Consider the following 21,661-nt stretch of genomic DNA (forward strand, 5'->3'; position numbering starts at 1 on the left):
CAGGTGCCTATTGTTTATTATGGCCTATGTTATTATACTGCACTGCTGCATCATTTTAAGCTTGCGAAAGCCAAGAAAGAAGAAAAATAAAATATCAGTTCAGGTCAATAACATTGATAGCTTTATTGGTTTGATTTATCAACTTTATCACAATAAATAAATAAAGACAAAACATAATATAAACATCCTTTCTATGCATAATTAAACTGCAAAATGGATTATGCTTTACCATTTATCTGCTGCAGGAGATGCTATAAGTTTAAGAAAACAGAGAGATGGGGTTTAAAAAAGTGCTTCATGGATAATGTGACAAGGGGCTGCATGGTAACTGGCTATTTACTAGCTAGTATATTAAATTAGTGGTCCAATAAATAATTCCCAGGAACTCATCCATATTTTTCAGCATTGCAGACACGGCTTGTGCTAATCCATTTTACATTGTAACAATCACAGTTGTTCAATGAGGATTCAAAGGAACAAAAGCTGCCAGGGGAAGGAGAAACTGCAGACAGAAAAAGAAAGGAATGAGTTTTTTTTTGGGCTCAGATTCATTTAAAACACACACATCATTTGAAAAACACATGTAGCTTTTTGAGTTGATTGTCTCAGCTGACAGATAATTCAAAGATTACTACCGTCCAAAACAAAAAACACCCTCACTGAAAAAATGTAATTACCACTAGACACAAAACTAGGTTTGCACTTTTCAGTCATTGGAACAATGTCTTTTATATTTAACCGATACATACAAACATAAAACTTTGGATGCTCAATTATTAAATATTCCCTAGGTGTTAAATTATTACAATGACTTCATATATAAATTCTATAATTGCATATATAATCCTAAAACGTCACAGCAATGTTACAACAACCATTCTTGCATAAAATGTTGCTTGTTGTTGAAGGTGCAAACATGATTTCGTCAGAAGGTTCCCTGTTCACATACAAACATTCAGCTCTGGCTAAAACTTAAAGTAATTTGCTCCTGAGGTATGAACACATGGTGAAACTAGTTGACACCACTATAGGACCAGAAACTCCATCTCCCGGTCATCGCGATACCTGCTGTAGCATCATGTTGTGCCCCTCTCCCACACACTTGCTCTGTGGTCTGACTCACTGTGTCCACACCTGCCCTCTCTCTAATGAAACTGCTCCTTTGTCCCTTGCTGCTGCTGCTGCTGACCACCATCCCTTGGAGGTAACTGACTGGGGTCATCTGCAAAGGGAATAGCTGGAGGAAAGAAAGAAGACACAAAAACGGCTTAGATTCTCAGGTTTTTGCGGTAGCATCCTCTTCATCAATGACGCTTAGTCATTTTCTAAAAAGGGACACATCTCTTAGATTATACTATACATAGTCAAATAATTTTTTCTGCATCACACTCAGACTGCCTCATTCATTTTACATCAGCTAGTTTCCCACATGTCACAGGAAAATGTCTTCCCACAAAGCTCAGAGTTAATATTTCGAGCTGTGTCTCAAATTAGACAAGACCACAAGCCACTTTTGATTTAAACTTTTGTTATTAGTTCTTAATAGATTACATCAAAACCCTGCTATTTAATTCAGTAGCCAGTTAAAAAATTCTACATATATACATCTGGAGGAATCTATATGTTCTCTATGTTCAGTTATTCATGTAACTGTTGAAACATGTACCTTTTGCCAGTTACATTTGTTTATAAAAGGTGCTAAAGACAAAAGGTTTACTTTTTAATAAATTATAAGTGGTAAAAAAAACAGACTACCATTTACTGTATTGCCTTCTTCATAGCTTGAAAAAGAAAATATTTCAGACTATATATATAGCTATAATGGTAGCACATGACAAAACTCTAAAACTATTACAGCTGTAATTTGCATATGTCAATATAAGACTTGACTAAGATAAAACTCCCTAATGCTACGGCACACTACCTGATATTACTGCATAAATGTCTAAATGACTGTCCTTTGGGAACCGTATATATTCAACATAATTGCAACAATTCACTGATCATACACAAAGGTCAAACTGGTAAAAAAAGACCCAGTATGTATAAATGTTATTTTAAATATATGAGGAAAAAACAAAGACAATGTCACAACCAATAGAACTTTAGAAATAATTATTAGGGAAATTGTCATTTAAGCCCATGGACTCCAAAGAGGGCACACTCGTTTTGAAACATCTGCTTATTGCATAAAGTCCATGCTACATAACCATCAAAGTGTTCCTGTCTCTTTGTAAGTGATTTTGCTTGTTCGCTGCCTAAAGTTATTAAGAATTCTCATCCAAACCTCCCTGCAGGATTGAGTGGCTTAGGTACACCAAACACAGTAGGACTACTTTAAGTGACTAAATGATTTTCTTTAAAAGCACACTACTTTGCAAAACTCAGTTGGCTTTACTCACGATTCTGAAACTGCTGCGCTGTATATCTAGTTAGGAGGATCCCAAGACCCTCAATCAGAGCGAGCAAAATTCCCCCCATCATGGCAGAGCCCATCATAGTTAATGGTCCACCTGGAGGTAAAAAGGTGTTTCACTGATCTGATACAGTGATGCAGGAAGGTGGAGTCAAGCTAGTTGGTAACGTCAGTACTACTGTACATGGGTTTCTTCTTACTGCGTGATGCCAGAATGGCTCCAGTCAGTGCACCACTTGTTATGGAGTTCCAGGGATCCTCTTTCCCTCTGAGGCGAACCAGCCCACAGTCAATTGTGGAAAACAACCCACCCCACACAGCAAAGCTACCTGTAAAAACATCAAAGACAAACCTGTGAGAATTAATAATTCTGGCTGAATGTGTGCTTTTGTGTGACTCTCAAGAATTCAAATAGACGCATTTGAGAACCCACATACACATAAATTAATTTACAAATAAATATGTTAAAGATATTTATTTTTTAAATAGAAAAAGGTTTTAAAACTCTCAATGTGGAAAGATGCTGTTAAAGCCTCCTGTGACCCAGTCTCATATATACTTTTAAAAGATTTTCAATATGGTTCACTGACCTAAGGGGGAATTTCATTTATTTACGCTTTGTTAATGAGATTTGGAGCATTCTTATTTATTGCAATTTTGTAACGACTACTTGAATTGCTGGGCAGACCATAGTAAAGCAGGACCAAGAGGGCTTGGTGGAGCAGAGTGCATTTATTTCAAGTCTAATTCTAGCACTACCTTGTACATTGTAGCATTATTAAAATGATATGATACACTTAAACTCTTGTACAATTAAGGTGGAGTGAACATTTGATTCACAAGTCACGTTTCCGTACCTCCAATCTGTGGGGCTCTTATTCTCACTGCGCTTGTGCTGCCTCTCAGTCTGTGTCCGACACCCTAAAATATTCAAGTAAGGATAGATTGACTTTTAAGGTGAATGATAAAAAAATTATAAAAGTCAGAGAGCAAACAATTATGTTTTGAACTCACTGCAGGGGCATTTCGAAAGCCCTTGATCGACTGGAACACCCCTCCTCCAATGGCACCCATTGTGAAAGCACCTCCGCAGTCATCTACTATCCTCCAGGGACTGCAGGGACACATTAAGTAGAGTAAGTTTGTATTTAAACCCCTTTAAATGGTTTATTGTTGCATGTGCACTATTATATGCTGCTCTTAAAGTCTGAATAAAAACAATTATCAATGAAAAAAATATCATACTATTGCAACTTCATAAAATGAGCATTTGTTGCTTTTCCAAGTACTATATACAACCAGACTGCAATACCGCAGTGGTACAAAGCATGCAGAGAACATAGTAAAAACTACAATTGAAAAACTGTGTTTATAAAAATACAATTAGAGTTAGTTAAAATGGTGGAGGAAATATTCAGATCTATTACTTACGTGAATGTGGCAACAATAAAAATTTTAAATGATAAATTGAAAGTCCTGCATCGAAAATATCCCTTGAGTAAAATTAAGCATTAGCAAAACGTACTTCAAATATTAAATGAACATAACATAAGTCATAATAATTTCCTTAGTAGCACTACATTAAGGCATGATTATTATTAATATTAATGTGTAAGTAGCAATCCAAGATTGTAAGTAGTTGCAAAGGTTAAAAAATTGGGACTCTTAACTAAAGAGTATTGTCATATCCATAAATAGTAATCATCAGAGTTTCCCAGATCCTAGAGTAATGTCTTCAAATGTCGTGTGTCAGAACAGCAGTTCAAAACCTATTAGTAATCAATTTATTATGTTAAGACAAAGACAAATGGCAGATATTAATGGGAACCATCAAACGTAAGATGGTTTAAATTCTCAATTAACTATAAAGCGCTTCTGATCATTCTTCTGATAATCACTAACTGGTGAATTGACTAATAATTTCATTTCTCCCAATTTCAACTGTGGGATAGTTTAATCTGTAACGGTGCATCATAATTCATAAACTTGGCATATTTCTTGAATGAAAAATCTTGATGTGCAAATTACCATGTAGGTGTCATATACATGTAGTAGAGTAAAAACGTACAACATTCCCCTATTAAAAGCAGTAAAAATATAGGGCTACACGTAACCTCAAACTTGTACTTGAGTAAACCTACTTCGTTAGCTTCTTTCCACCAATAATGTTTTGAACTTTGTCCCAGTTATTGCTTGTGAAATTTCGCTTACCATACCTTTAGCTATCACTTTAAAAAAACTAAAATTTTCAGCTAATGTTATATCAAAGACTAAACTAATGATTTCTGTTTTCATACTGATTAACGTTACTGTTAACTCTACTGTAACATTATAGCCAACTTTCCCTGACCCTTCACTAAGCTCGCCGGCTAACCCACAGAAAATCTCAGTCCCCTCTCCCAATCTGGATATAACATTAAAAAGACAAGATCAAGTCCCACGTTAACTAGTTTGAATACGTAGAGCAAGATAAATGTTACCAACTAACTAAGCTTACCACGGTTCACGGACGTACTCCTCCATGACTGTTGTCGTCAACGACACCGTGTGACGTCATCATTGTGCGCGGAGATTGCTGTTTTTTTTTTAGGGCAGTCGCGTTGTTTGTTCTGCACGACGACCAAAGAAGAGATTATTTTAAAAACAGGTAAAGACAAAGCAATTTGCAATCTTTATGTGTGTTTTATTTTAGGTATGATCTCCTAGACGAGTAAGTCTGTTTATTTCTTCAATTTGTCAAGAGGATTGTTTCAGGGTGAATTTATACAGAAAATGTTAGGCTTAATTAGCTAAAAGTGGTGTAACGTAAGAAATACAAGCTCCTGTTTTCGCCCGGGAGCTATAAAGTAGCAAAACTAAAAATAAATATAACCAAAATCTGCTATCTACGGCGATGAAATGAGCAGCGAATCACTTCGTTGCCACTAGCAAAGCTTCCTCGGCCACCAAGATTTTAATTTGGAGCAGGGGTCCTGCTCCTCAAGGACCCCTGCTTTGCCTGGTTTTCAATGAAACAAGCAGGGAAGGGGTTTCCAATTATCCTGTCCCATTGTGTGGGTACATTTATTTTCAATAATATTTTTAATGCTTTCCACATCACTAGACCTGCAACCCATGATGAACTTTAAAATGCATTATTGACTGGTCTGTTGATGATCTCCTCAAATTACACAAGTAGTGATAAATCAGTGCACAAATGTGTTTTATTTAAGCATATGTTCACGTTTTGGCACTTGTGTAATATCTTATGTACGTTGTTTTTCCTTCATTTTCAGATCAATTGACAAATTGATCAATCAGCTAATCATTTAATCTTACAACACTAAAGATTAGAACTTGGGTTTGTTTGTTGTTGTTGTTTTTTAATTACTCTAGTAGAAAATGTTTTTGTTTATTTTAATCTGCCAGTTGTAGGTCCACAGAAAAGCAGATATACCTTCAGCCCTGATATATATCAGATGGAAGATTAAGGTTACTGTTTTTTGCTTTTAATTAGTTAGAATTTTTTTTGACAAAATGTATAATCTGTGATTCCTAGCCTCCAGCTGCCCTAATAGGTGTATACAGAAAGATTTACACTCCTCCTTGCTTCATATATCAATCTTCATTTCAGAATGCCTTTACCTCCAGCGCTGCTAGCCCGCTTGGCCAAGAGAGGGATTGTCAAACAAGCAGAGCAAGGTAATAGAAAATGTCCAAATAAGACATTTTTCATTTTACTATACTTTTAAGGGTCATCTAACATTTTATTGCATCCAATGAATCCAGAAGCAGATGAGGAGATTATTGCAGAAGACTACGATGACAACAATGTAGATTATGAAGCCACAAGACTAGAAACTTTACCACCAAACTGGTACAAAGTGTTTGACCCTGCTTGGTATGTATAAGTATTTTCTGCATTCAATCTTTGCTATTGACTGACATTTTCACAAACCTAAATGCTGTATGGCTGTTTTATTGTTTTGTCTGAACACTACAATGGAAATAAGCCTTATTGTGTTATCTTTAATGAGTGTATGAGTACTACATTACACGTACTACATTACACTAACTACTAATCACCTCAGCATACTCACGCGCAACATCTCTAGTCAGACAACTTCCTAATTACATTATTCATTAATATATGCACAAGATAGATCATTACTAAGTCTGCAAAATCATCTATTGTATTTTCTTTTTCCTTTAATCCACAGTGGACTTCCTTATTACTGGAATGTGGAGACAGATTTAGTAGCCTGGCTGTCCCCAAATGACCCTTCTGCAATCATAACAAAACCTGCTAAGAAACTAAGAGGTATGATATTATTAAAGCATCTAAAAATTAAGATTTGGATAATGCACTTATAATCACCACTGCCATCCTGTCACCATGGACATCTGCTATTTTTGTATCTGAATCGCACATTATTGCAGGACTGAGCCTCATTTGGCAAGTAATGACAGACTGCAGCATGTTTTTGGCAAATTATTGCAGGGGTTTATTTTGTGCATGTATTTTATTTGTTTAGCTGATGGAGGAGATGACAGAGTTGAGAGACTGTTTGAGAAGCCAGACAGAGAGCGAGAGAGAGAACGTGAGCGGGACAGAGAGAGAGACCGGGAAAGGGACCGGGACAGAGACCGAGAGAGGGATGATGGGAGGGAAAGAGACAGAAGAAAGCAGAGGAGAGATGATACAGCACCATACAACAAAAATAAAAGAGGTAATGTTTACACCTGTTTCATAGTAGCATGTTATACTAATGGGTCTTTTTATATAAACAGATTTTTTTTTTTCCAGGGAGAAAAGATGATGAAATGGACCCCATGGATCCAAGTGCTTATTCTGATGCCCCAAGGTGCAGTATTTACAGTACTGATAATCAAACCTTTTTTAGAACATGTACACCAGCATTTCAGTATTGCACTTCCATAATTATATAAATTGACAGACTGAAAAAAAAATCCATCCATTAGCTTTTTCTGGTCATCTGTGAGGGTAAGAGACTGGAGTCAATCGCAGCTCCCACTGGATGGGGTTGGAGGGGGGGTTCAAACCAATTCTGCAAGTCTATTTATAGTGGGAGAAAGCCCACACAACTCTAGTATTGTCCAAGCTTGATAAACACTGCAACTTTCTTCTTCACTGTCCTCTCAAATTCTAGCAGGTTGTTATTTAAAATAAGTGGTGGCTATGTTCAGATGGATGTCCTTGTTAAATTGTTGATTTTCCAAGTGCTCTGCACTTGACTGTGCTAAGCAGTACTAAATAAGACTGTAAACTTATATGAATGTGTAAATTGATCGAGAGTGACTGTGGCTTAGGAGGTAGAACAGTCATCCATCAATCCCAGGGTTGTTGATTCAATTCCTGTCTCCTCCTGTCATGTGTCAAAGTTTCCTTGAGCGAAACCCTGAACTCTAACTTACTTACTATGCAGTACAGCTGCATAGCAGCTCCCCCGTGTGTGATTGTGAGTGCGAATGTTTGAATCAGAAGCACCGTAAAGCACTTTGGGTACCAGTAAGGTAGAGAAGCACTAAGTGCAGACTATTTACCATGTAGTGCACCATTTAAAAGGTACAAGCACATTGAATTAAGTCAAATACCTTATTAAAGAAATATGCATCTTTTCAGGGGTTCGTGGTCAAGTGGCCTCCCTAAACGTAACGAGGCAAAGACAGGTGCAGATACCACCGCAGCAGGGCCTCTGTTCCAGCAGCGGCCATACCCCAGTCCAGGAGCTGTGCTTCGGGCTAATGCAGCAAACCAGCTACCCAAGGAGTAAGCTTAGCTCAACAAGACACAGCTTGTCTTCCTTTTGCTCATATCTTACTCATTGCTTTTACACATTAACATCTTCCTTATTATTGTGATTGTGAAATGTGTGAATATGGCAAACAGTTGTAAATATGTTTTTATATGACAAAAAGAGTGACACTCTTGTTGTTAATAGTCATTGGAGGACATCATTTGCTAATAAACTTAGAGATTACTGTGAACTTGACTCATTGCACCTCTTCTTTTTATTTTAACATTTGATTACAAAATTGCAATATTTTAAAATCTAAGAAAAAACATTTTTGTTATGTTAAACATTTAGGGTCTGATGGGATTTTTTTTTTTAAACGACTGGAAATAAGGGCAGAGATAGGTTAGTGGTCTGCTGCTCCTAAATAATGACAAATGGAGTCATAGTCCATCGTGAAAACTTTCTCCTCGTATCGGTCGAGCTGGACCATTGCTCTGCACTTATTCTTGTCCCGTTGGAGAATACGGCCGACCTAAACAAACAAATGTAAATTCAGTGATTAACAATAGTTAACCACAATCAAACCAGTACACATACATTGAAGGAAAGATTATTACAATCTTTTGCTCACCTGACCCTTGTGTTCACCCAGTACAACCATTACAGAATCACATTCACTTTTTGGGACAATGGTTTCCAGCATGTCCTGTTTCACATCTGGCAGGGAAAAAAAAAACAAGAAATAAAATCAGCAGATATTTCTACACTGTGTAAATAACATCCAACAAATTACATCTAATCGTATATTACTCAGTATATCTTGTTAAATCTGTACACAACCTGATTTGGAGAAATAAGAAACTAGCAAGCTATAACTTTAAATTCCCGAAAACCAGTAAATGTGTTGGGTGTAAAGCTCCTGGTCTAATTCTGTCTGTTTACATTACCCTCCACAAATGCTTTTTGAGAGCTTTATCAAGAGGTGCGTGCGGCACACAAAAGACTTAACGAGTAGGAAGAACTGCCTTGGTGCTTGGTTTTCATAATTCCTTAGCTAGTAAGATGTTCTATGAAAATGTAATTTTCACATTTAGAAAACTTTGCACATGTCTTGTACAACGGTGTAATATGTCGTTAATGACTCACCGTCTAACAGTCTTCCCTCCTCAGTACGACATACACAGGTAGTTGGTGTCAGAACATCCTCGACACACATCTGGAAAAAAGTCAGACTGAGCTAAAGAGCTGCTGTATGACAAAAACCTAACATTTCTAATTATTAAAACACTGCTCAAAGGTTTTTCTGACTGGTCAGGACATTTGCTACACTATTACCATTTTTTTCGCTTGCTCCTATATCATGACAATGTAATTATTCAACAATCACCCCAAAGATGTACTATACAATGACATTTTACAAGGAATTGAATAACAAGTCTGGTGAGATTAAACTAAATGGCACAAACAAATTCCTAATTTTTCCAGTTATCTGTAATCTTATAATTTTATAATACAGCAATTTTATACAACTAAGGAGACTTTAGTAAGTTTAGCAGTTGAACAGCGAGAAGCTGCTGTTGTGATCATGTGGTATCTGGTTCTACCTTTGAGTTGTAGTATCTGCCCCCTTTAAAAGCTTTGTCCACAAAGCGAACTTTCAAGTCTCTCTGGAGCCAGGAGGGGGGAGCTGGTAGTCGCCTTGCTTCTTTTACTGGAGGTTTCTCTCTAGAGGAAAACACAGAAAAAAACGAATTATTAGCCAATACATAGAAATGTGAAACTTCACTGCAGTACCATGTGAAAGATATCAAAACATTGTTCAACATAAAACTGTAAAAGCATATGGTGGCAGTGACACCTTTTAGGTAAAACAAAGAGCAGGACATGTACCTTTCTTGACTTGATTCTCTGTGTTTCCTCTTTCTCTCATCTTTTTCATCTCTTTCCGAAGCGTTGTGTTTTACCTTGTCACCATTACTTCTCCTCCCTTTCTCCTCCCGCCTCTGAAGCTCCTTCTCTCGTTCTCTCTCTTTTTCTTTCTGCTTTTCCTTGTCTTTGTGAGCTTTGCTGAGGCGACCTGGTGTGAAAACAGCATCATTAGCATCGCATTTAGTAACATGTGATGAAGACCCAAAAACTGACACTGCAGTGTTGTGTGTGCAGTTCTAAGTTTTTAATTCTTGAACAAACTGAAAAACAAACTGTGGCTGAATCACTGTTTTCTGTCTTTTTTGGCTAAAATGTCACTAGACTAAATAGATAAACCTTTGTCCTAGTCAGTGCATTACACAACAAATACTGCAAATATATTCTATTAAAGAATAATCTGCCAATAATGTTCTCGGTTAGTATTTGGTCTAAAATGTCAGAAAGTATTGCAAAATGCCTACCAGTCTCTCAAAACCCCAATAAACAAGATGTACAATGTAATCTAATAACAAACACAAAATCAAAGTCCAAAAACCATCCAGGATATTTTTCTATAAATGCTGCCTTTTCATATTTTGTTTCATTGTTACTCACTAAGGTCTTTGCTGTATTTTTCATATTCTTTGCGCCCAACAAGTTTAACGGCATACTGGCTGACTGTCACAGTCTTGCCACCAATAGCCAGCTTTATCACAACGCGAGCGTTGTCTGGATCAATGCCTTCAATCTGCAGGACATGACAAAAGTCAAGTAAGAAAAAACATTAAACAGAAATAAAGATGTAGCTGTATGTAGCATATCAGCAGACCCTTTTGTACTGTACCTTGCCATACAGCTCTCTATGTGCCCCTGACTCCACCAGCACACAGCCCCCAGGACCCATCACTAGTTCCTCCTCCTTCTCTTGCTCCTCGCCTGGCTTGGGGGGACGTCGATGTTTGCTGGGCTCCAGGTCCTTTATCGCTGAACGATCTGCTCCTAGACCCAGACCTTTTGGACGGAGCTGGTGTTCAATAGGCTTCACATTTCTGTAGCAGACAAATAAGTCAGGTGGATAGGTGAAGGATGTAAAATAGGCCAGTGGTAGTTGTGGGAGTGAGAGAAAAATTATTTAATAGCTTCTCCTTACTGAAAAATAACAATAAGACAAAGTTTCATATTTATTCATAGTAAAATTGTTGCAGGCTATAATACTGTTACAGATAATTAAATGTAACTGATGCCATTTCGTTTTTTGCCTGTAGAAGTGGTGGTAGATTCAAAATAAAATTAAGTTAGGAGAAAAGAAGGTCTATACTGTTTAAAGGTGCGTCCAATTCCTTCTTCTTTTTTCCAGCCCATCCCCTTGAGCATAGCGAGTCCATAAGCCTCAACAGGAACACACTCATAATCTGCCTCTGTTGACTGAAAAACATATTTAGTACTATTATTCATTTGGAAACCCTGAGACAGATACAATCCAGATACAAAATAAATAAATGCGCAAACAACCAAAGAAAAACAGAAACCGCTATCTGCATTAAACATGTGCATCTGCATTAACGAGGTGCTTATGTAACGTCTGAGTTCCAAAAACGCACAAAATAATGGTTGTGGTGACTGACAAGAGAAGAAGCACTTTGTGTTGTTACTCAGCCTTTTGGCTTCAGGCTGTCAGATTTAGGCCAGGCTGACTAAAGTCACCAGGCAGCAGGCTTCATCAGAGCATTGGTCCTGCTCATCTCTGTCTCTCTCTCTCTACTGAAGGCTTCCCTCTGAGGGAAGCTGGAAGGCCACTGTCACAGGGTAGACTGTATTAAAATGAGCTCTGGGACAAAATGAGCAAGTTTCCCTGACTCTCGTGTTCTGACAGTCACATCCACAGTGACTGAAAGCGGATATGCAATGACAGTGACAGGGCATGTGAGGTCTCTGATGAAAAGAAACAGAAAGATCTGATTGGTTGCCTACATGTCTCTGGGGAGAATGTTGATGCCTGTCTGCCACCAAAGACTTACTGTACTGACAAAGTCCTCTGAACCCATATCCATGCACCCAAGTGTGCATGCACACAGGGGTGATATTCTCAGCTGACAGTCAGCACTTTCACATACTCAAATTTCAATGTGATTCAAAGTAACTGGTCTACCAGACATTTTGTACTGTCAGGCAATTTCACATGCTCAATAAAATGTCTCTGTAACAGTTTATATTGTGATCTTTACATATACCAGTGAGTATAGTATTTAACCGGAGTTAATTAAACCTCACCAAATTAAAGCAATGAGCATCTCTCTGGTGTACGTAGATAAATACGTGGGAAATGTTTAATATTATAAGTTAGAAAACAAAAGTTATCACAGACTTTGAAAATGTTTTCATTGGTTTGGTTGAACGCTTAAATTTGTTCCTTACATGTATTATTTTAGTGGCATTTGGTTACTTTAGAATTTCGTTTTTTTTTTTTACTGTTCCTTTTCTCTGTTGTTTGATAGTGTTTTCTATGACTTAATTGTCCTCTCGTTCACTTAACGTTAACAAAATTATGATACACATTTTTTTAGTAACTATATCCCTCCAGTCCACCAAGAGTGAAAATGTAATTTCAGGAAATTTGTTTTTAAACATTGTGTTGGAATTTTTTTTTTAATGCAAGTGTTTAATTAGGACTTCATCCATAAGTTTAATCACAAATGATCCTTTTCTTTCCACATAGCAGGGTAAGGGGACATGCTCACTGTTATTTGCCAATACTCACTGATTCAGGCCGTAGGTCCACCTTTACATGGTCTCCATCCTCAAAGCCCTCAGGCACTTTATTTTGCATCAACAACGGGATGGTGAGGTTCAGGTTACTTTCTGACTGAGGGCCATTCTGCCACTCCTCAAGCTGCCTCCGTGAATCTACAAACAAGTGATCAAGAAGAACAACGGGGCTTTGTAATAAAAGCTACACACAGCTACACATTAAACTATGTCATCCACATACATTCTAAGACAAAAGTCTCTGCATCCCAGTTACATGTTTACAGAGTAAGTTCTTTAGGTGTACATTTTCTAGTTACTTACTGAAATAATGATAATACAATAATAATAATAATAATAATATAATAACAGTGTTTTAATGTCTTATTCGTTATTTTGTTTGTGTAATTTCTGTACTTGTGTTTTAGGACCCCCTCGAAAATGAGATGCTATATCTCATGGTACAATAAAAAGTAAGATTTGAAATAAGCTTAAATGTTATGTCCGTTTGTTCCTGGCATTATATTTCTTATTTTTACTTCAATAAGTAAGAACGAATATGTACATTTACCGTGCGGTACAAACACATGCATACACACCTTCAATGAGTTCTTTGACAGCCTGAGATTCCACAGAGTCACCGTCTTGGGTTGTTTCTTGTGTTTTTGTGCCCTCGCACTGGGCTGCTCTGTCTAGTCTGTGCCATCGGTTCTTCTGGATCAGAGGGATGATGAGCTCTTTGGGCTTTTCAGACGGTTTTGAACTGCAAGACAAGCTAAAGTGAGTTAGCAAGCTAACAGCCAGGGGTTCCCTAAACAGAAACATGGGGTAATGCTACTACATTGAGATCAAATGACATATACAAAGGCTTCACCTTTGCTAACACCATACAAAATTTTACTGTACTTTATAACGCTAAATATATTAGCACGGAAACGTCACCATTACGTTAAATGTTGAGCTAGCATTAGCTTTGGAAGCATAACGTTACCTTTGCAGTTCATTCCCATCAATTCCTGTCAGATAATCTCTGTCATCTTCATTGAGCACAAAGTCGCCAGCAGGGGGGTTAAATTTGCTTACTGTTTTAGTAAAACCAAACGACACTGCGGTCGTTTTTCGGTCTCCTTGGTCCTCTAAAGTAGAACACTTGGAGGCAGCCGCATCTTCTCCGTACGACGCCATTATTGTTTGTAGCCGAGAAGAGTCGTAGAAATGAAATCTGGTACTTGTAGTTTTAATTTTCTAAAGGTGACATGTTTCTACTCATGCGAAGGACTACAATTCCCGTCAAGTGTCAGTATTAAAGGTACAACCAACCCTTTGGAGTATAGTCCTAAAGCTGAAGGGTTTGGAGCCTACAGTTTATATATCTAACCGAGTAAATGCATTTAACAAATGTTCTTTATGTTAAATTAAAATTTGTGAATTTAGTCTACAGGTCGGAGCATGACAAGTTTATCTCTATTGTAGAATGTATTCTACTTTAAATTCTATTATATTCTAACTATTATATTTCATTTTACATTCGAATATCTCATGGCTATAACCTAACTTTTTTTCTGACTCTTTGTTTGAAAAGAAAAAATACTGAGGCGTAACATGTATGCATTCAACATTTAAGGGATCCTTGCATAACCTTATTTTTACAAGCTAAATTCTATTTATTAGTCTCGAAAAGCTCACATTTTCAAAATGATCTCACGCCTTTAAGTCCTGGTTGTAGCAGCGAAAAGTGATGCTGATGCAGGTACAGAGGCCGAGAATAATAAGGGGCGGTACTTTTAACTCTTTTGATTCCCTCCCCTCCGTGCTCCCTAACTTCCCAATCTACGTTTGGTCAGTTAGCTTTTATCATTGTTTCTTCTCTACAATGCTGAGAAGCCTCATCGACCTGATCACACTTTCTACTGGAAAGCAAAGCCCATATCTAATCTAATCTAATCTTCGCCAATTGACGCTCCGCGCCCTGAAAGCACCGCGTCTGCAGTTCAATGACACGTCTCCCCGGTCAATTCGATGTTACGTACGCTTGTCTTTTTTGTTGACTGCTTAACTACAGTCAACTAGAATGCGTGTCTTTTACTAAGTATCCTGCTCAACTGACCAAATTAAGACTAAAACGAACATGAAGGTAAGAAATTCTCCATTGTCAAATCAAAGTCCAGGAATTCTTTTTTTTTAACAGGTAGCGATTTGACTACTCATGTCAAAATAGCTCGCTTTGGCCATGACATTTATCCATCCTCCACTGTGTATAACCTATAGCATTGTAGCAGCTGCTAAACTGGAAACTGTCAGTCTGTGCGCAGCATGTGTGTAGTTTCTGTCTCTCTATCCCCCCTCTCTCTCTTTCTCTCTCTCTCTACAAGATCCCCACAGCTCTCAGAGCATCACTAGTGTCCAAATATCCCGTAAGCCGCGCACATCGCCTCTGACTTTCTCTCGGATACGGTGGTACCATCTACTCATCACTGCATCCCCACACTGGGGGCTTCTATCACACACCAGACTGCTACTTGTTTTTCCTTCTTTCTTCTTTTTCTTTTTTTTTACATCAACTAACTTGTATTTATTCAAGTACAGTGTTGTTATTGAACCTCAGCCGGATCAATGTATATAGACGCGTTTAAACGGCTCCTCTTTGAAAGGCTGAACTGCTTGAAAAGAATGTGTGTGTGTCAGCGGCAAGGCAGGTCAGTATTTTGCCTAAATATGAGAAATTTGAGAATCTGTTGTGTGCAGTGTGCATGTGTCTGTGTGTGTATCTGTGTGTGTGTGAGAGAGAGTGAGTAAAAAAGGTGTGTTTTTGATGATAGGGGCAGATCTCAGGGATGAGACAGATGAAGTTCACTTTCTCTGACAAGAGGTGATCAGGTGTGTTAGTGTGTAGAACAACTAATTGGGTTTGAAAAGACCTTTTTCTTACCAAACCTCTTGCTCCAGAAATTGTCTTAATGAAATGTAAACAAGCTTGGCTTCACTGCACCTGTGCCCATATTGCCATGAGAAATACAGTTACTAAATGTCCTCTGTAGTTTGCAGCCAGGTGTGTGTCCATGCATGGCATGTGTGCAGGAGTTCCTTGAGGCTCAGTGTGTGTGTGTGTGTGTGTGTGTGTGTGTGTGTGTGTGTGTGTGTGTGTGTTGTTTTTGCTGTTTGTTTGTTTAGGGTGTGTCCCTGTTTAATGTGATAGATGTGTGACCCTGACTTAATAGTGTCTCTGGGTTTGGAGAACAGTCAAGGTTACGCTGTTATTATTAATCATTCATTTGTTGAAAAAGATGGAGAGACATGTGCTGTTCGACTGTCCACACATGCTGTCATGCTGCTCTCGTCCTGAGCTACCAGCCCAGCACCTTCTTTACATGCCAACAAAGCCAGAGATTTTGGTTTTATTCTGTGTCGATTCTCCTTGATTTCAGTTCTCAGCCTGAGTTTGAACTCTCACTAAGTGGAAATCTATGTTGACGTACAAACATGACTCTGCTTTCTTTGCTAGCGAGAGAGGGAAATAAAGTGAGGCGCATTTCTCCTCTGTCATAGTAATGCATGTCATCGGGGAGTTGTTGATTGTCTAATTATGTAGTTCCTGTGTCCTTCGACATCTTGCATATTCATGGTGCTGTTTTAAGGTGTGTTGAAAACTGTGTGGACTGGGTTATGTGTGTGTGCAGGGCTGTTTACCCTTGACAGGGCAGGGATACGCAGTCACAGTCTCCCATCTGTGGTCCAAAACCTTTGCTCCCAGCCAATTCATTTGGATTCTGCAGTTGTAGCCTGCTCTATTCTTAGTTCTCAACAGTTCATGTGGAGTCTGATATGAAATTTCAGTAGCAACAATAACAACAACAACAACACACCTTTGTTGGGGCCATGGTTCATGCACCTGTCTAGTTAATATGCTGAGATTTAGTTTGGATTGGACAAGCTACTGTTAAGTGGTTAGACACTGACTTATAGTTAGAAAATCGATAACTAATCAATGACAGTGTGGGGAGTTACAATTTACACTGTGCCATATTTGAAATGTCACGAAGGGAGTGAATCCAAGTATCCTTGAGTCAGATCTGAGTTGTGCAACTAAGATCAATATCAGGTGGTGAGACAGGCAGCAGGAGCAGGCAAGGGTCACCTTCATCTATCCCTACTGAATCAGCAGTATCTCTCTTAGACTCACACATGCACCCAAAGGCACACACACAAACACCGGAAGGCCTGCTTAGGTTACCAAACTGCGACCTCCCAAAAATGCTCATTATAGTGAACTGAAACTCCTATTCCATCCCCTCTGAATAATTCATTTTGTTATTATGATTTTAGCCACTCTTTCATAAGGTTGCTGCACCTTTCTCTGAATTCTACTATTTTATTGAACTTTTCTTCGAGGCTGGCACTGCCTCTATTTTCTGTATTATCAGCTTTTAATTTCTCTCATTTTCTCCCCGCTCTCCCAATTTCTGGTCCGTCTTATCCATCATCATTGCTGAGGAGCTGATCGGCTCTGTTTAATTAAACTGCTCTCCCTTCCTGATGAGAGCTCATCTGTGATCGCAGCAAGGGGTGTAATGTGTCCTGGCAGATTGAGTAGGAGGACCTGTGGTCACAGTGGTGTTGCTCAGAAGAGCAGACGCAACATACAAAACACAGACGCAGACAAAGAAACACACACAAACCGTGCCCCCCTGCCTTGACTTTAATCCCGTGATGGTAAAGATACCATTCCACAACGGGGAACATCACTGAGAGGATGTTATCCTGTCAGGTGTGTGTGTGTGTTTGTGTGTGGGTGTCACTCTAATGTTCAACAATAATTGAGTCTTACACTAAGTCCCTTTGCATTCCGTCAGCACAAGAGCAGCTTTAACAAAATCACACACTGAAATAGATTTTGGATTTATTGAGGGTCTACAGAGAATAGTGAATGTGCTTTTCATCCCACATAATCTTATCAGCTTTTTTCATGTATTGAGTTTATATTAAGTGTGTAACAGAGAAATGTTTCTGTGAATGTGTATGTCAACATGTATGACGGCAGGAGATATTTTTCAACTCACAAGCATTTAATCTTTTTTAAAATCTGCCACTGCTGTCTGTTTTGTGTTGAGCACTCCCGTGCCCTAGATTTAAGAGCGAGTGAGCATCACGGAGCTTTAGTACACCCCATGTTGCTTGCACAGTTTGGTGTAAACGCTCGGACGGGAGAGGTCAGGGCACAGATGTCAGATAAGACAGTGAAGTTGCCAGTGCTCTTGTGCATTTTCCATCTGTATGCCATTCCACCAGTCTATTAGTCGAGCTGAAACTAAGGTCACTGGATATTTAAGATGCTCTACTTGGGTGAGTTCCAACATCACCCATGGGAGGATGCTGTAAGATTAGGAGCAGTATATTTGATAATATGATTAATTAATAAGTCACTCTCTAACTGTTTATATTCAATTAAGTATGTGAATAGCTGTTTGTTATAGTTTGTGAAATATAAGTTTGCCACATATAGAAGGTGATTAAATACCTTAGTCTTTAAGAAATTGTTATGATCATTTTTTTGACATTTCACAGACAGAAAGATTAGATCAGTATAAAAACCCGTCCTCAGCTTGATTAATATTAAAATTAATTATCCATGACACTGATGTAAAGATTTTTTTTTTTACCTCTAGTGATAATATAAGTAATACTGGCCCCTGTATCTATGATTGCTCTCCAATTTTACCTCTCAGTGACCAGAAACAGAGGAGTTAGTCCTTCCATCATGTAATCATCACTGATGCTGACTTTGGTGGCATATGCAGACTGATTAAGAACCTTGAGTCTTTTCAATTGTTTATTCCCTCCAAGTGCTTGCAGGAGGACCAACAAATGAAGCCATTAGGCATGCAGGTCACATTCGAGCTGACAAAACACACAGTCAGTCCATCAATATTCACTGAAATTCACATCTAGGAAAGACAACTATTCACTGCTTTGACCTTCCAGTGAGCATGCATAAAATACTAAATATGCTTACATAAATTCATAGAGCATTCTAGCTGAGCTAATTGAACAGCTAATTTCATTACGGTACTCCTCATTTAGAGCGGAAACAGAATGTAGACAATAGAGCGAGCATGGCTCCAGCAAGTCAAACCAACAGAAGCTGTTATGAGTGCAAACCGACTCATGTAATGCAAGAAAAGCTGTTCGCTGACATGAACATTTACAATTAGACATTCAGAGCATCAGAGGTAGATTAGAGCAGCATCTCACAGCAAAAGCTGATTGTGTTAAAAGTTTCCCGTCTTTGTAGAAGTTTAACAAACTCTGTTGTGGTCAAAGCCGATTATGTCAGGGAGCGATCTACCAGCTGAGAGACAGCTTTGATGGGGATAAGGGCCGGCATCTAGATATACATCAGGAACATGGGGAGATTCATTAGAGCTGACAGTCACTGCTTTCACCATAAAGCCTTGCTCAGGTTTTTGGTACAGAACGAATGTATTAGGTGTTGACCTGCTAAATGAAGTTGAGCATCATGTTGGATTAATAAAACAGTTTTTAAGTGCCATTCTAAACGAAGTGTGTGCACCCTGGACTCCAATCTGCTGGAAAACCCCCAAAAGACAAGTTGTTTTCCATGCAACTCAATTATTCACTCATCTTAATTGATGTGTTTTGTTTGCACCCTTTTCCTCTGTCCTTTAAAACATGCTGTTCCCTCTTGTCCTTGATTCGTTGCTTCAAGTTGACTTGAATTATTAAGCAGTGTGGCAAAGCTCATCTGTGTAACTTTAATAAATTAACACCCTCGAGATCTAACCTGAAATAACCACTTAGTTAATTTGTCCTGTAATAAAGATATTTCACTCATGACTATAAGCTGCCAGGGGTAAAATACCCCCAGCTTTTTCAGTCTAATCACTGGGTTGAGTTTAATTGCATTTAGGACCTGGAATTTTCACATTTGCGCTGTTGCACCATAACCTATTATTACAGTGCAGCAATTGTGATGTAAGGTTTGTTAATATGAAGCTTAAATTACAGTTAGACTCTCTTTTAGTGGAAAATGTAATTATTGTGGTTAATTAACTAAGAAAGGAAAATCTGTATGCTCTGTATATCAAACGGTAAAAAGACGTATTTCAAACAGGAAACACTGCGTGATGCAGCTGTTTATATGATACACTGAGACATAATAGCCTCAAGCAGATGCTCTGTGAATAAACAGATGACGAGGAAATAAAAAAATGAAATCTAAGAATAGCCTCCAAGTCAAGAGGATGTGTGTTTTGTCATTGACAGATTGCTGCGGTTTGAAATTACACTGGGAGGCCAAGGTTGCAAGCTGTAGAGGTCCTGAGCAGGTTGTTGGTTGAGAGGGAATCAGTGAAACGGGATATGTGTTGGTCATCTCTTTCCTAACCTAAAGGTCAGAAATCTCAATAGAGCATTCTTTTTATAGGGTTACATACCCTTGATTCCATTTATTGTGTCGTCCTCTCTATGTAATAGTTGCTGTGGGGTTGGATGGGTGCAAAAGTTTGCATCTCCTTATTTTGAAGTTGGAAAAAGAGTAAAGCAAAGATTTTTTTCAACAAAAAATATTTAATAATATTTAATGCGTAGTTGGCTAGTACAGATGTCCCTTCATCAGAAATAATTTAAAATGTTTATTAATTCATCATGGGGGATCCAAACGTTTGCACTACTTTGACTTCTTTTTTATACACTCCTTGACCATTTTTGTTGCTTCTGATGATGAACAAACCCTTGTACCAGGTAAATTTAGCCTCAAATGCAATTTCAATGTAGCTGCATGTGGATTTTAGCCACAATTCTAGCCCCGAAATATAATGTCTTAACAACAATTGAGGCAGATTGACATGAAACCGAATACACCTACTAGGCGTATAGATTTACTCAAATTGGATGCAAACATGGCAAAAAAATTTTTGTTCTACATGGTTCTTGCTATCATCAGGTTTCTAACAGAGGAAGTAAGATAACTGTGCTGGGCCAGTTTGTAGCATCAACAGCAAAACAAGAGCAAAGCCGTGTCAGGGTGTGTGTCTGCGGTGGGATGAGCCCAAGCTCCAGTGGACCTGACAGGCTGTGGCTCATTAAATCCCCATCAGACGCATGGGGTCAAGACAACAGCTACAGCTTGGGCAACACACTTTGCCTCCAAGCATATAATGTAGACATACAATGCGACTGTGTATAGACTCACTCAGATATAATTCCCCAAACCTATCAGTTGTTTTATTTTTAGCATTTTAATCATCACTGCCAAGGAATTCTGAGAAATCTTTACACAAAGCATGAAAAGACTAACAGCTTATAGAAGTATATTTCAGGATTAATGCACATGGGAATAAGTGTGATTAAATAATAAAAGTTTCAGCTTTTGTTTTTATTCTCCTCTCACGACACACTTAACGGATGTAGCCTGACCGTGGGCGGATGGCTGCCCAGCTTTGGGGAAACAGGTCAACATTGTTGCCGCAGAAGGTTTCACAGTGGGGTAGATAGAGGGAGGGAGTGGGGGCATGGTTTGGCAAGGATGAAGCAATGAGCATACATGATTGTGCTACTATTTGATTGTGTTTTATTCAAATGTGGGAGATAACAGTTACTGGCATTGGCTTTGAGGTTATGGCAACTAGCTCAACCGTATTCCACTGTCTGAAACACATCGCCTGAGCTGAAATCCTGCAAGGTCAAACAAGTGGGTTCTGTGCCAACCTCAGGCTGTGTGGCACCTCTCTTCTCTCAGGTTGCGCTCACAGAGGAAAGAAACAATCTGTATTTCAGTTCCGTTTTTATTCTAATGCTATTTCAGCTTTTTGAAAGCTTTTAATCCTTCCACTCCCTG

General features: G+C 38.5%; 4 protein-coding genes across 11 annotated transcripts in view; 2 read left to right on the plus strand and 2 right to left on the minus strand.

Moving 5' to 3' along the window:
• Window positions 1–103: 103 nt before the first annotated feature.
• On the minus strand, window positions 104–5,054 carry timm17b (translocase of inner mitochondrial membrane 17 homolog B (yeast)). The gene is made up of 6 exons (XM_067526428.1): window positions 4,914–5,054; window positions 3,431–3,530; window positions 3,274–3,337; window positions 2,617–2,745; window positions 2,403–2,513; window positions 104–1,237 (listed from the first exon to the last, which is right to left on the minus strand). Exons 1-6 carry the CDS (start codon window positions 4,937–4,939, stop codon window positions 1,146–1,148), a joined length of 522 nt encoding a protein of 173 aa, XP_067382529.1. The 5' UTR covers window positions 4,940–5,054; the 3' UTR covers window positions 104–1,145.
• pqbp1 (polyglutamine binding protein 1) lies at window positions 4,958–8,404 on the plus strand. 2 transcript variants are annotated; one of them, XM_067526427.1, is made up of 8 exons: window positions 5,002–5,063; window positions 5,825–5,887; window positions 6,030–6,097; window positions 6,185–6,296; window positions 6,616–6,716; window positions 6,931–7,125; window positions 7,203–7,260; window positions 8,040–8,404. In XM_067526427.1, the coding sequence occupies exons 3-8, from the start codon at window positions 6,031–6,033 to the stop codon at window positions 8,188–8,190; spliced, it is 684 nt and encodes a 227-aa protein (XP_067382528.1). In that variant the 5' UTR covers window positions 5,002–5,063; window positions 5,825–5,887; window position 6,030; the 3' UTR covers window positions 8,191–8,404. The 2 variants fall into 2 exon arrangements, with proteins under 2 accessions (XP_067382527.1, XP_067382528.1); XM_067526426.1 differs by lacking the exon at window positions 5,825–5,887 and having other exon boundaries at window positions 4,958–5,063.
• gpkow (G patch domain and KOW motifs) lies at window positions 8,401–14,018 on the minus strand. Its single transcript, XM_067526423.1, has 11 exons — window positions 13,799–14,018; window positions 13,407–13,570; window positions 12,821–12,966; window positions 11,381–11,487; window positions 10,907–11,111; window positions 10,678–10,810; window positions 10,045–10,231; window positions 9,759–9,879; window positions 9,301–9,370; window positions 8,786–8,871; window positions 8,401–8,686 (listed from the first exon to the last, which is right to left on the minus strand). Exons 1-11 carry the CDS (start codon window positions 13,990–13,992, stop codon window positions 8,558–8,560), a joined length of 1,542 nt encoding a protein of 513 aa, XP_067382524.1. The 5' UTR covers window positions 13,993–14,018; the 3' UTR covers window positions 8,401–8,557.
• Window positions 14,019–14,637: 619 nt separating this feature from the next.
• LOC137139163 (novel protein similar to vertebrate membrane associated guanylate kinase, WW and PDZ domain containing 1 (MAGI1)) overlaps window positions 14,638–21,661 on the plus strand; it is a 33,833-nt gene continuing 26,809 nt past the window's right edge. For 4 of the 7 annotated variants that reach the window (XR_010916281.1, XM_067526029.1, XM_067526030.1 and 1 more), the window contains exon 1: window positions 15,199–15,503. Coding sequence is in view for 4 of the 7 variants with exons in the window: in XM_067526029.1 (XP_067382130.1) it covers window positions 15,421–15,503 (83 nt within the window). In the remaining 3 variants the exon portion in view is untranslated. Of the gene's footprint in view, window positions 14,942–15,197; window positions 15,504–20,097; window positions 20,216–21,661 lie in introns of those variants that run through there. The other 3 variants (XM_067526031.1, XM_067526035.1, XM_067526032.1) reach the window with 3 other exon arrangements.

This window comes from Channa argus, chromosome 13, assembly GCF_033026475.1.
Source record: "Channa argus isolate prfri chromosome 13, Channa argus male v1.0, whole genome shotgun sequence".
Taxonomy (NCBI): domain Eukaryota; kingdom Metazoa; phylum Chordata; class Actinopteri; order Anabantiformes; family Channidae; genus Channa; species Channa argus.